At 44.2% G+C, this 12,882-nt stretch overlaps 1 protein-coding gene and 1 long non-coding RNA gene across 3 annotated transcripts in view; both read left to right on the forward strand.

The window, feature by feature from the left end:
- Positions 1-1,877, forward strand: part of TSC22D3 (TSC22 domain family member 3) — an 82,198-nt gene extending 80,321 nt beyond the window's left edge. For both annotated transcript variants that reach the window (XM_069100438.1, XM_069100439.1), the window contains exon 3: positions 1,081-1,877. In XM_069100438.1, the coding sequence (XP_068956539.1) occupies positions 1,081-1,314 (234 nt within the window). In that variant the 3' untranslated portion in view covers positions 1,315-1,877. The remainder of the gene's footprint in view (positions 1-1,080) is intronic.
- A 5,250-nt stretch (positions 1,878-7,127) lies between these two features.
- LOC138170954 (uncharacterized) lies at positions 7,128-7,988 on the forward strand. Its single transcript, XR_011170782.1, has 2 exons — positions 7,128-7,382; positions 7,448-7,988. It is a non-coding gene; the product is annotated as an uncharacterized lncRNA (long non-coding RNA).
- The last annotated feature ends 4,894 nt before the right edge of the window (positions 7,989-12,882 follow it).

Genomic DNA, 12,882 nt, shown 5'->3' on the forward strand with positions numbered 1-12,882 from the left:
GTTCTGAGTAGACCCCTGAGGTAGGGCCGTGTCTCTGAGACAGCTCGTTGGGATACAGTCCAAAAGTAGGAGAGGGGCCCCCGGGGTGTTCTCCGCAGCTACCTGCCCAGGACATGGCGGGGCAGGGTAGGGTCCTCCTTGGCGCTGCCATCTGGGTGCGCTTCCCCCATAGACACGGATGGCTTGCCTTTGTCTGAAGCCTGCATTAACAAAGTGTGCAGCCCCTGCTGCAGTCCCTCTGCAGAGAACCCAGAGCCCAGGGCAGAAAGCAAGCAGCCCTTCTCTCCTGGACTGAGTGCTTCTCCAGGGTGGGCTTGGGGCGGCTAGGCACATAGTAGGTGTTTGGTGGACCCCCGTGATTGAGGGTAGGGGGCTTTGCTCCCCCCCCCCAGATACTCGGGCTACTCCCTGCACTCAGCAGCCGAGTGAATGCATTCAGATGCCACGGGTCCTGGGGCCAGTGCACACCGCCAGCCTCCTGTCACAATGGATGCAGGAGTCTTGGCTAGGAGATGAGGTTGGACTGCAGTACATCTGCATATTTAATGTTCTGGCTGACAGAAATGTAGGTAGGGATCAAAATAGCCAGGCCATTATTGAAACATACCAGGAAAGGCAGGGAGGAACCCAAGCTATGCCCTCATTTGGCATGGCCATATGGACACATCATTCCCCCCGACCCAGATAAAGTGTAACCTTCTGGAGGACAGGGACTGCTTCATTTTCTTCTCAATATCTCCAGTCCCTAGCACTCATGGTAGGCTCAAAGACTGCGGTACAAAGGATACCCTGACATCCAGGTGAAGCAAAAGAAACCCTGTCACCCCAGCCCTGCATCCTGGCAGCCCTCCCTCATTAGAAGTCTTGCAAGATGTGGGGAGCCAGGTTGGATACAGAAAGTCTTCCTTCTGTATCTCCTTGGCCAGTGTCTGGAGGTCCACCCACCCCCACCCCCCAAACTGGCAAGAGAGACAGCAGAGAAGTAAGTAAGTCTTCAGGAGAGGTTCTCCAGGCCAGAGTGTCCAGGCCAGCCATATAGTGATGAAGTGTTGGGTTGGGGTTTTGTTTTTCTCCATATAGGATCTAGTGAAGAATCATCTGATGTATGCAGTTCGTGAAGAAGTAGAAATCCTGAAAGAGCAAATCAAGGAGTTGGTGGAGAAGAACTCCCAGCTGGAGCGAGAGAATAGCCTTCTGAAAACCCTGGCCAGCCCGGAACAATTGGAGAAATTTGAGTCTCAGCTGAGCCCCAACGAGCAGACCATTCCAGCTGCCACCAATTCACCCGAGCAGGATGCAGGTTCTGCCGTGTAAGTGGCTCTGTCCTGGGGGTGGGCAGAGCCACGGAACTTTTTTCTACCTAGCTCCTTAAGAATATGATTTTTTTTCATCCCCAAGTATCATCTCACATGGAGAATTGCCCAGCCTGCATCAGCTGGTGCTGAGATGTTCGAAGGGCAGACCTTCACGGGCCCTCCCTAAGTGTTTGACCTCTGAAGAAAGAGTTCTTTTTGGAAGTTGAGTTACACAAGGAGATGATACCCCAGCTCACACCCACTGGCCCCAGGACAACCAAGGCATGCACCTTGGCCATTCCTGAAAACAGAACAGGGCTGTATGCGTTGTTGTCGTTGTGGTTTTTTTTTTTGTTAACACAACCTGTTTTTAAATGGAAACCAGCAACAGTCAAGAGAGGGTCAGGCTTCAGCTGAATGGCCCCAGCGGTTTTCTTAGCGAGTTCTGCTTTTTTCTCTGTGGTAGCTCTGTGGCAGCAGACAGGGCCCACTGTTTGACACCCATTCTAATATCTTCAAGAGTGGGTCTTTACTTGTTGAAATGTAGACTGAAATTTCAATAAACTTTTCTAAGTAAAAAAATTAGTTCTTTTAATTTGGATAAAGCAGAGGGTTATGGGACCAGGGGAAGGGAGTGTGTGTGTGTGGGGAATGGGAATGGGTCCATGGGGTGTCCAGTATTGGGATCTTCCTGGCTTGGGTGGCTTTTCATACCCTGCTTCAAAGGGGGGAGATTGGGGGAGGGAGGACAGAGAAGGAGGAAAGTCCCTCAATGAAATGGGAAATTTTTTAACTCACTTCTACCTGGGCCCCCCAAGCTACCCTGCACAGCTTTCTAAAGTCCTCATGGGGTAGTAGTTAGGGGAACAGATCCTTGTAAAGCCTGCCTGATATGGTATTCATCTTCAAATTTACCTAATGCCTTAATATCCAGTCCACAACATGTCCCTTCACCTTTTCGAAGAAACTTAGGGGATTCTGGCTAGGGGTGGGAGAATCTCACTTGGATGTTCCTGACTCAAATCTCAATGCTAGATGTCTTTGGAGCAGCCCAAATTCAAGATACCCAAGCTGACCCCTCTACTTCCCTGAATCCCAAACCTCTAGGTGACCCTGAAGCCACTCCTTCCCTGCCCCCCACCTCCCCCAATAATCACCTGGCCCAGATACTTCATTTTCCTTTTAATCTTTATTCCAGACACCAGCTCATTCATTCAGGCTCTATTCCAGGCCTCAAGGCCACATAGGGCCTTCTAGGTCCTTGAGTGTGGCCTTTTGACTGAGTTCAAGTTTTAAATAATATCCTTTTATTAAAGGGATTTGTTCTGTGGAGTCTGGGTTCAGTACAAGGGGCCACCCTCGAGGACCTAGAGGGGATTTGTTCTGTGAAGTTTGGATTCAGTCAAAGGGCTGCACTTGAGGACCTAGAGGCCCACATGTGGCCTTGAGCCCAAAGGTTTTCCATTTCTGCTATTCAATCCATTACCACATTCCCACTTTCTACATTCTTCCTGTTCCTAATGTCAGACAGAAACATTTTCCAACCCCAAGACTTGTGTTTGCTACATAGTTCTCTAGGTCAAATACAAACTTCAGAGCCTAGCATTCAAAGTAGCCCAGCTCTCTCTACCTCTGCCATATAAGCCACTCCTCACCCCCTTTCCAGTCCCCTTTCCAGTAGAGCTGAGTATTCATAAGCAAGGTGTCGAGAGGTGCCTGGGAATGTGGGGAAACATTTGGGAATTTGTGGGAAGGTCTGGCTCGGAGTCCCAACTCCACCACTATTGAGGTCTATGACCTTGGGCTGACCTTGAGCAGGTCTCCAGATCTTTCTGAACTTCAGGTTTCTCAGTTGTGAAAGAAAAAACTGAGAGGGCTCCAATGTCAGATGAATTTGAGGGGCCTTTCCAACTCGAAAGCTCTGACCCTATGATCTCGATATTCTGCTTCCTACACCCTGTTTTCAGCGCAAGAACCAATGACAAATCCAGAAGAACAAAACAAAGCCCTTAGCCCTGGGACATCTTTGGTCAGTAAGTTTTCCTGTATGGGAAGTGGAATCGAATTTGTCCCATTGTGAAGTCTGGGCTAAGTTAGAGAACACAACTTAGTTTCTTAGGCAACCCCGGTTAAACAGAGACAAACAAGGCAGTCCTTGTGGTTATAGCGGTTAGTCGACCCGATAAGAGGAACTGTTTGTGTAGATTTGTTTAGTCACATATATGAGTTCACAGGAGACCTATGAAGGGAGGGGAGCATGAGAAGACATGGAAAAGCCCCGAATAGATCTTTGGGGGGGGGTAAACAACAAAAACAACACCATACATGTTCCTGGGATTTGGTTTTTTGAAGCCCTTTCACTTCATTCAGTAAAGATTTCTCTAGCACCTACTATGTTTTTACTGTGTAGATTCGGAGTCTACACAGACACATACACTAAGATCTCTGCCTTCTGGAAGCTTAATTCAGAATCAAGGGGAACTAGAGGGGTCTCTGAGATAATTTTATTTTATCCTAACACTAGCTTTAGGGGATAAAGAGGACAGATTATCATTCCCCATTTGACAAATGATGAAACAGTCCCAGAAAACTCTTTACCCATAACTCCCAGACATCCCAGTTCTACTACTTACTAGACTAGCTGTATGACCTTAGGTAAGTCCCTTCCCCTCTCTAAGCCTCAGTTTCCTCTTCTGTAAAATGAGGCAGTGGGACTAGATGGCCTTGGAGGTTCCCTCCAGCTCCAAATCTAGAACCCTCTAACTGGCAGAAGGGCAGGTAAAGAGGTGGGGCCCTTGAAAGGTAGGTTGTACATAACAGAGCCGCCCCAGAAAGGTCTCATGATGAGGACCTTGAGAGGGGTAAACAGGACACCTCATCTGGAAGAACTCTGAAGTTGCCCTGAGATGCTACTGAAGCCTGGAGCCCTTGCTTGACAGTTAATGCCTCTACTATTCAGGAGAAATTACAGAAGCCCTTTGAAACCCCACCCCTCCCCCAAATGAAACCCAAACCACCATCTGCCCCATCCTCCAGAAGATTTAGAAAGGGCTTCTGGTCAATCTTTCCAGTAATGACTGAGTCATAACATCATCAACGTAGTACTGGAAGGGACCTCAGAGGCAAGCTAGTCCAAGTCTCTCATTTTACAGAGAGGGAAACTGAGTCCCAGGGAGGTAAGTGACTTGCCCAAGATCACCCACAGGAAAATCTGACAGTTTCACAACTCCCCAGTTCTTCCAAATGTGGTCAGAAGTGTTCAAGGAATACCAGGTGATAACCCTAACTGCAACAGAGGAGATTTGATGAGGAATAATGAACACTGATCTTGGAGTGGTTGGTAGGGAGGAAGAGAAGGGCCAGAGCAGTAGATGAATGACCTGGAAGGTCAGGTCAAAGAGTCTAGTCTTGTTCTAATGGATACCAAAATGTTCTTGAACCAACATTAAGATCTTTTGTTTTGGTTTGTTTTTTTTGGAGGGGGAAGGTAGGGCAATTGGAGTTAAGTGACTTGCCCAAGGTCACACAGCTATTTTTTTGTGTGTTAAGTGTCTAAGGCTAGATTTGAACTCAGGTCCTCCTAACTCCAGGGCTGGTGCTATATTCACTGCGCCACCTCGCCACCCCAACAACATTAAGATCTTGAGCAGAAAATCAGCATGATACACAAGGTATTTGTGAAAGAGCCTTTTGTGATAGGATTTTAGAGGGCCTGGCCACCCTGATCACCCTTCTGTGGACCTTCTCTGGTTTGCCAACTTCCTCCCTACAATGGAGTAGCCAGAGGCAGCTGTGGTATAAGAGCACTGAATTTAGAGTCCAAAGACCTACATTAAACCTCTTCTCTACCACATCTTAATTGTGTGACTTTGGTCAAATAGTTTCATCTCAGTTTCCTTTTCTATAAAATGAAGATAGTGATTTGGGTAATTTTTAAGGTTTCTGCCAAGTATCTGACTGTAATATTCCAAATGTGATCTGACTCTGCCCTGGTTCAGTCCTCCTTCTAGATACTCAATTAATATAGTCTAAAGTCCCAACAGCCTTTTTAGCTGCTACATCACAATGTTGCATTGTCATCACATTTTCATGATGTCCCTAAAACCCCCAGACATTTCTCATGTGGTTATCTGGTCATATCTGCCCTGTCTTAGGCTTGGGAAATTGATTCTTTGAACCTAAGTGCATGATTTTACATTTATATATTATCTTCTTAGTGTAGGCCTGGTCAACATATATTAAATATTCTAGGCAACAATATTCTACAACAACGGAAATCAAATAATCTGTGTCCTCAAGGAATGTTTAACTTGGGGAGGGGAAGGAAGGGAAGGATACATCATAAACCAATTTGTAAACATAAAATATATACAAAGTATTTTCAAGAGGAAGAGAATGCTATCAACTAGTAAAATCAGGAAAGGCTTCATTTAAGAGGTGGCCCCTGAACTGGGTTTTGAAGGAAGTTCAGATCTCAATTTTGTCAGTCATATCAGCTCGGTGACATATCAGCTCTTCCTATCTATGCTTAGAATCCCCAGCTCCCTTCAACTCAGCTCAATTGCCCCTCCTCCAGGAGGCCTTTCTTGAGGTTTCCTCCCCCTATTTCTCCACCCCCAGGACTCTTGATCCCCCACCTTGAATGTCCTTCATATATTTTTCAGACTCAAAGAACCATAGATTTATCTTTAATTACATTTTATTTCTTTCAATTAACCAAATCCACCTTTTCTCCCTCCCACCTCTGCCCCCAATTGAAAAATAAAGAAAAACAAAGCCCTTAAAACAAATGTGTATATTCCAGCAAAACAAATTCCCATATTAACCATGTCCAAAAAATATACATGTCTCATTGTTCTTTGAGTACTGATTATTTATTTATTTATTTGTCTTTTTGGAGCAGGGAAGGCAGGGCAATTGGGGTTAAGTGACTTACCCAGGTCATACAGCTAGTAAGTGCTAAGTGTCTGAGGTGGGATTCGAACTCAGGTTCTCCTGACTCCAGGGCTGGTGCTCTATTCACTGCGACACCTAACTGCCCCTGATTGTTTTATTTTTAAAAAATCAAATGAATGTTGATTAGAACAAGGCCAAGTAGAAAGCCAAGTAACACTCCATAAGAAATCTGCAATTAAATTCAAACTTTATTATTCACTTCTGGGAATTATACAAAGTCTAAACTGTGCCTGCCCTCATGGAGCTTACATTCTTGGAAGGGGATTGTTAACACACAGACAGATAAAATCAAAACACACAGGCAGGCCTGCATCCCCGACTGCTCCTGCTGCTGGGGTCCGGCCCTCAGAGGGGGTGCTGGAAAGATGCTTCTGGAGCTGTCTGAGGAGCACCTCGAGCACCTGAGCTTCCTGCCCAAGGTAGACTACCCTGGAAAACTCAATGTTACCGTGTTTCCCCGATAATAAGACCTATCCTGAAAATAAACCCTTCCCTTACTGTGTAAGATTCCTCTAAAATAAGCCCTCCCCCGAAAATAAGACCTATTGAGATTGCTACTGTAGTGAAGGTGATCCCCTGCGCTACACGCTACATTACGGTACCCTCTGTATGCACCGTCCCCCCCCGCCCCGGGTGAAACGCACGCCGCGCTCCGGGCTGCATCCAATCAGAGCTGCAGCAGTGAGCACGTCATCCTGTTCTTCCCCAGTGATTTGCTTATTGAATAAAGGTACATTTTTTTGTTCATATTTACCTGTTTATTAAAATTGCTGTCAATGTTCATTAAAATAAGCCCTCCCCTGAAAATAAGCCCTCTGGTGTTTTTCTGTCCAAAAAAATAATAAGATAGTGTCTTATTATCGGGGAAACATGGTAGTAGTAATACAATCCAACATGGAGTTGAGGGATTAACATACCTACTCACTGAAAGCTCAAAACTCATGATTTCTGAACTGGATTTCCAAGATTCTGTGTTTGTTTGGGGATTCACTGAAGACTTGAATAAATTGTTGCTTCAGCTTTATCTTGACAACAGAAAGGAAATCAGAACAATTCTGAGTGAGTTGGCACCAGTGTTCCCCAGTTACCACAATCTTGAGTGGAGATTAGATGTACAGTTTGCTAGCAGATGTCTAAGACAACAGATTAAACCAGCAATGACTAAAGCTGCACCTAAGTCAGGATGGAGAGCATAGCAGCCAGGTTTTGCAGACTGACTTGATTCAGCAACTGGAACAAGCTTTAGGAGAAATGAAAACAAACCACTGCAGGAGAATTGTTCGAAATATCAAATAGTATTTGATTGTGTTGTGAATCTGTTCAGATGATTTATAAAGCAATGTTAAAGAACAAGCATTAGTTGGAATTCCTCTTTCTTGTAATTAAGAGAGTGAAACATCTGAAGCAGATGGACTTTGTTTTCCTCTGCCACAACACTGATGTATTAATTAGAAGCTAAAGTTCCTTTCATGGGGCTTCTTATGCTCAGTTTTTTATTGGTATAAAATGAATTTTATTTTACATAAACACATGTGTATGTATGATGATAGATCAGCTGGAAATAAATTTATATTCATGGTTTTTGTACATATTGATGTCTTTTAGGATATCTTTTGATTTTTTGAACTTATAATTGTTTTTTGTTATTTTCCTTATGTCCTGATATCTAAAAATAATACTTGAATTATATCTAAAACAAAAATCTGTGATACCTTAAAAAAAAATCAAAACACACAATATTCATGGAATCTCCAAGATGGAAAGCCCAGCAGAGGCTATCTAACCCAACCGCTTGAACCTCCCCTAAGTGGTCACCCAGCCTTTGCTTAAAAGACATTGGGTGAAGAGGACCCCACTATCTCCAGAGGCAGCCTGTCCTGCCTTAGGACAGCTCTAATTGGTAGGAAATGTTTCCAGATAGCCAGTCTAAATCAGCTTCTTTATCACTCTATCTAGTACCCCTGTTCTGTGCTAGGGAGAGAGGCGGAACAGTGTATTGATTCTATTGACTCTGTCCTCTGTGTGATACATAGCTTAGAGGTATATGTGAGGGGGGGGGACACGAAAGGTTTGTTGGAGTAGGTAATCCTTCTGTTGGGCTTTAAAGGATAAGTAAGGATTCAGCCATCAGAACAAATGAAAGGTTGGTACTCTAGAAGAGGAAATAGATTAAGCAAAGGCAGGATTCTGGGGGCAGGACTTTCCATTTTGGCTGAAGCAGAAACTGGAGTGTGTAAAGGGGGGTAATATAATTTAATATAATAATATGGGGGGCAGCTAGGTGGCTTGGTGGATAGGGTACAGGGCCTGAAGTCAGGAAGACTCAGCTTCCTGAGTTCAAATCTGCCTAGTTGTGCGAGCCTAGACAAGTCACTTCACCCTCTTTGCCTCAGTTTCCCCATCTGTAAAAAAGAGCTCAAAAAGGAAATGGCAAACCACTCCAGTATCTTGGCCAAGAAAACCCCAAATGGGATCACCAAGAGCTGAACACGACTGAAAAACAATTCAACAGAAACAACATGGAAATAAGACTGAAAAGGTAGGGAAAAGCTGCATCCTGTAAGGCTTTGAAGGCCAAACAGGAGTTGTAACTTTACTCAGCAAGCACTAGGGGACTACTGAAGATTCTTGGAGCAGAGTGACATGGTCAGATCTCTGCATCAGGAAGAATATTCTGGTAATGGATGTGAAAGACCATTTGGAAGAGGCTGGAGCTAGAAAGACCAGTTAGGGGACTTTGGCGATACCTTCTATGTAAGGAATACCAAGGATCTACAACAGGGTGCTAGCAATGGGCCTGGAGATTAGGGTGAAAATGTAGGAGGTGCAGTCTAGGAGACTCATTTACTGACTGGATAAAAAAGGAAAGAAAAAGGAAAAGCAAAGTTTACCCTGGACTCCAAGCTAAGCAAAGCTTAAGTTAGGATTTGACCTCGACAAACTCCCTCCAGATTGACATCAATCATTAAGCCCCAATTCTCTATCTAAACTCTATCATCAGCTAGCCCCTATCCCAGGGTCCCCCCACCCCACCCAATCCCACCCCAGCTTGACCAAAAGGACATTATTGTCAGGCACCTCATTGAATCCTAATACTGATAACTCTGTGCAACTATTAATAGGGACTTGTAAGTATGAGGAGTGCTGGAGATTGAAGAATAAAACTTGAAAGAGTCTATTCCCCCACTGTGACACCCACCCCCATACCCACCCTAGGAATCCAGACTCTCCAGTTTTTTTCGGAGAGCCCCTGATAAATTAACTTTGAGATTTCCAAGTATGGAAAAAACACTTCCCATGAAGGACAAATGTGTCCCAGCCTCTTGCTAAGTAACCATGACCTTGACCTCCTCTGATTAGGCCCTAGTGACTGAGGCTTCCTCAGACATGACTGATAATTGACAGTCCAAAGGTCAGACTCTTCTTGGATTATTGGTCTTTTCCCAGTGGGCTAGAAGAGTGAGCTATATATTTCTTTCAGGGAAGCAGATTTTAGACAAGGCACTCCACCTCTCTAGGCTTCAGTTTCCCCTTCTGTAAAATGAGGAAGCTGGACTAGCTGGCCTCTTCTTAGGCCCCATTCAGCCTAGATCTAGGATCCAATATGTGTGACCTTGGAGGAGTCATTTCGTGGGCCTGTTTCCTCATCTATAAGATGAGAGAGCTGTACTAGAGTGCCTTCTAATTCTATGATAACTTTCTTTCCCATACTCTCTATAACCTGGATTTCTAGTGTGAAGTATGGAGAGAGAGAGGTTTTCTCCCAGTCCCTGCCCCTAGCTGGGCTGTATAAGGTGTTTGGGAGGACTAGTGCCTCTGATGTGAGAGCTGCCCATCCACCTTTGGCATCCATCTGCAATCCCACTCTCACCCTAGGCTATAAGAAGCTGTAGCAGAAGCCACATCTCAGTGCAGACAGACTAAACTAGGTTGAGTCAGAGAGTTGTGGGGTGTCTACCCCAAGCATGTGAAGACTTCCCTAGCAGAATGGGCAGATGGGAACAGTTTATTCCAATGGCCATGAAGGTGGTGTGGCAAGCGCTTAGAGCTTGGCAAGACATGGAAGATGCCAAGGTCTAATGCTGCATCCTGGGTCATTGCCAGTTGTCCCAACTTTGGTCTTGCCATTGGATTTCAATGACTCTGGAAGAAAGTGAGGTTGATGACTTTACTCAAGTCTGTCTCACGTAAATCTAATTCACCTGCAAGCCAAGACTCACCAGAGATGTTGTTGGTCCTTTTCGGAACAGAGGATCAACAACAGCCCCCTTCTCCCTCCCACTCCCAACCAGGAGCAGAATATGGTGACTTAGTGGGGAACTAGAGAGTGGAATTGCTGCCCCCCCCCCACTCTTTGGATTCCTTCTTTCATCTTTTCCTCTTTTTTCTGAGCATATATATGTCAGAGACTAGAATTTCTGAGAATGGTCCTTTGCAAATTCCTAAGCAATTGAGAGTTTCTGAGTTATATCAGAGAGGACAGGCTCCTTTACCAATTGAGAGCCTGTAGCAGCAAGCACCCCAGCGTCCCCAGTGTGGCTGCCAACACAGGTTCTTGAATCTGCTTTGTTAAAGGAAAGCAACTCAAAATGGGTTAACAAGCTTACTTTAATCAGTCAAATATGTATAGTTTACCTAGTTCAGGGGGAAAAGGTCAGCACCCCAAACTTCAGAATGTACACACAGAATTATCAAGACAGAAACAGATCAAGTAGACAGATTTCCAAACTGTCCAACCATTACATCCATACCAAACAACATCTGGCTTTTTCAAAGCCAGGGGACTCTTAACAATGGCTTCCCAGAGTTTTATCAAATCACAGAACACTTCTCAAAGTGAGCCCCAAAACAAAGCTACACATCAGGGCTTATATAGCCTTCTCCTGGCTCAGAGAATGTAACAACCTTATTGACTCACTGGCCAATCAAGAAGTATCTACTGAAAAACAAGCCTCCCACCCCAGGCTCCAGGTGCACTTTAGCCTAGGGGCAGGGAAGATCTTTAAAATTTATATTCCCATTAACAGAGCCCTCCAGATGAAGGACTAAAGCCATGAAAGGGGAGAAGATGAGGTAGAAGAGGGTGACAACTGCCCCGGTAAAGGGAGCTTCCTCACCTGGGAGTGCCCTATATCAGTGAAATCACAGGTTCAGAGTGCAGGAGTATTATTCCATCAGGTCCAATTGGTTCAGCCATTCCCTAGTTGATGGGCATCACCTTTATTTCTAGTTTTTGCTACCACAAAAAGTCCTACAATCAACATTTTGTTATAGATAGGACCTTTCATTCTTTAATGTTCTCAGGGTATGGGCTCATCTGGACTCTCTTTAAACAGACAACTTTACAGAATTATAGGATTTACAGCTGGTATATATCATCTCAACCTTAACCTTGCTTGGCCTCAGTTTTCTCATCTGTAAAATGGAGATCTTGATAACACCTACCTCTTGGGGCTGTCATGAGAATCAAATAAGATAATATTTGTGTAGCACTTTGCAAACCTTATCACACTATTGTATAAGCACTATTATTAAAATGCTATGTAAGTGCTAGCTATTATTGGAAATTATTATTAAATCATTATATAAATGTTAGCTATTAATATCGTTATTAATAGTAGTAATCATAATGAGCCATTATTGCTATTATTAATAACAATGGTAATGATGACTAACATTTCTATAATATAGTAATAATAGCTAGTATTTTAATAATAATAACTTCTAATCTCTAATTTGGGAATAGAAGAAAGACAGTAGTTAGAAGGAACCCACCGCCCTTATATGACACTTGCCTTAATAGTGATATTATTATCCTTAACAATAGTATTATTGTGACATTGTTATGATAGCAGTAGTATTATTGTTATCATTTTTTTTGGAGGGGGGAAGGCTAGGCAATTGGGGTTAAGTGACTTGCCCAAGGTCACACAGCTAGTTAAGTGTCAAGTGCCTGAGGCAGGATTTGAACTCAGGTCCTTCTGACTCCAGGACCGGTGCTCTATTCACTGTGCCACCTAACTGCCACTATTGTTATCATTATTAAAGCACCATATAAATGCTAGCTATTATCAGTATTTATTAATAACATTAATAATGGTTAGCACTACACAAATCTTATAATAAGAGTTATTCTTCGTGTTAAGGCATCAGGGAAGGACAATTGGATCCTGCCAACCACCATCTTTCTCCCAATTCCAAATTAGAGATTCCCAGGACCAAGGCTAGTGCTTTAATTAAGGGATTTCTTTTTTAGTTTATTTTCATTTTTTAGCAATTTACCAGGGGTAGGCTAGTTCCTTTCAAATACTTCTGCTTGGAAAGCCCGGAATTTTTCCTTATGACCCCATTTTCTGTTGTGGGTATTTAAGCCTCCCCCCCTTAAATAGTGTCCCTCTACCTAAGATAGCGACACTTGAAGGCTGAATTCAAGTTGACAGACATGTACTACGTTCCAACTCTGAAACAGGTCCTGGGCTGGGAGCTACAAAAGATCAACCCCACCCCACCCCCACCCCCACCCCTGAGCCCTGAGATGAACTGATGGGGAACAAGCATCCAGAGAAAGTCCTCCCGCCCTATGCCCCCCCACCACCCACCCCCCCCGCGCTCCTCTCCACCCCAACCTTCC

The sequence above is a fragment of the Petaurus breviceps genome, unplaced genomic scaffold (genome assembly GCF_028583685.1).
Source record: "Petaurus breviceps papuanus isolate PSGF00001 unplaced genomic scaffold, PetGlider_PUasm1.0 400, whole genome shotgun sequence".
In the NCBI taxonomy this organism is placed as follows: Eukaryota; Metazoa; Chordata; class Mammalia; order Diprotodontia; family Petauridae; genus Petaurus; species Petaurus breviceps.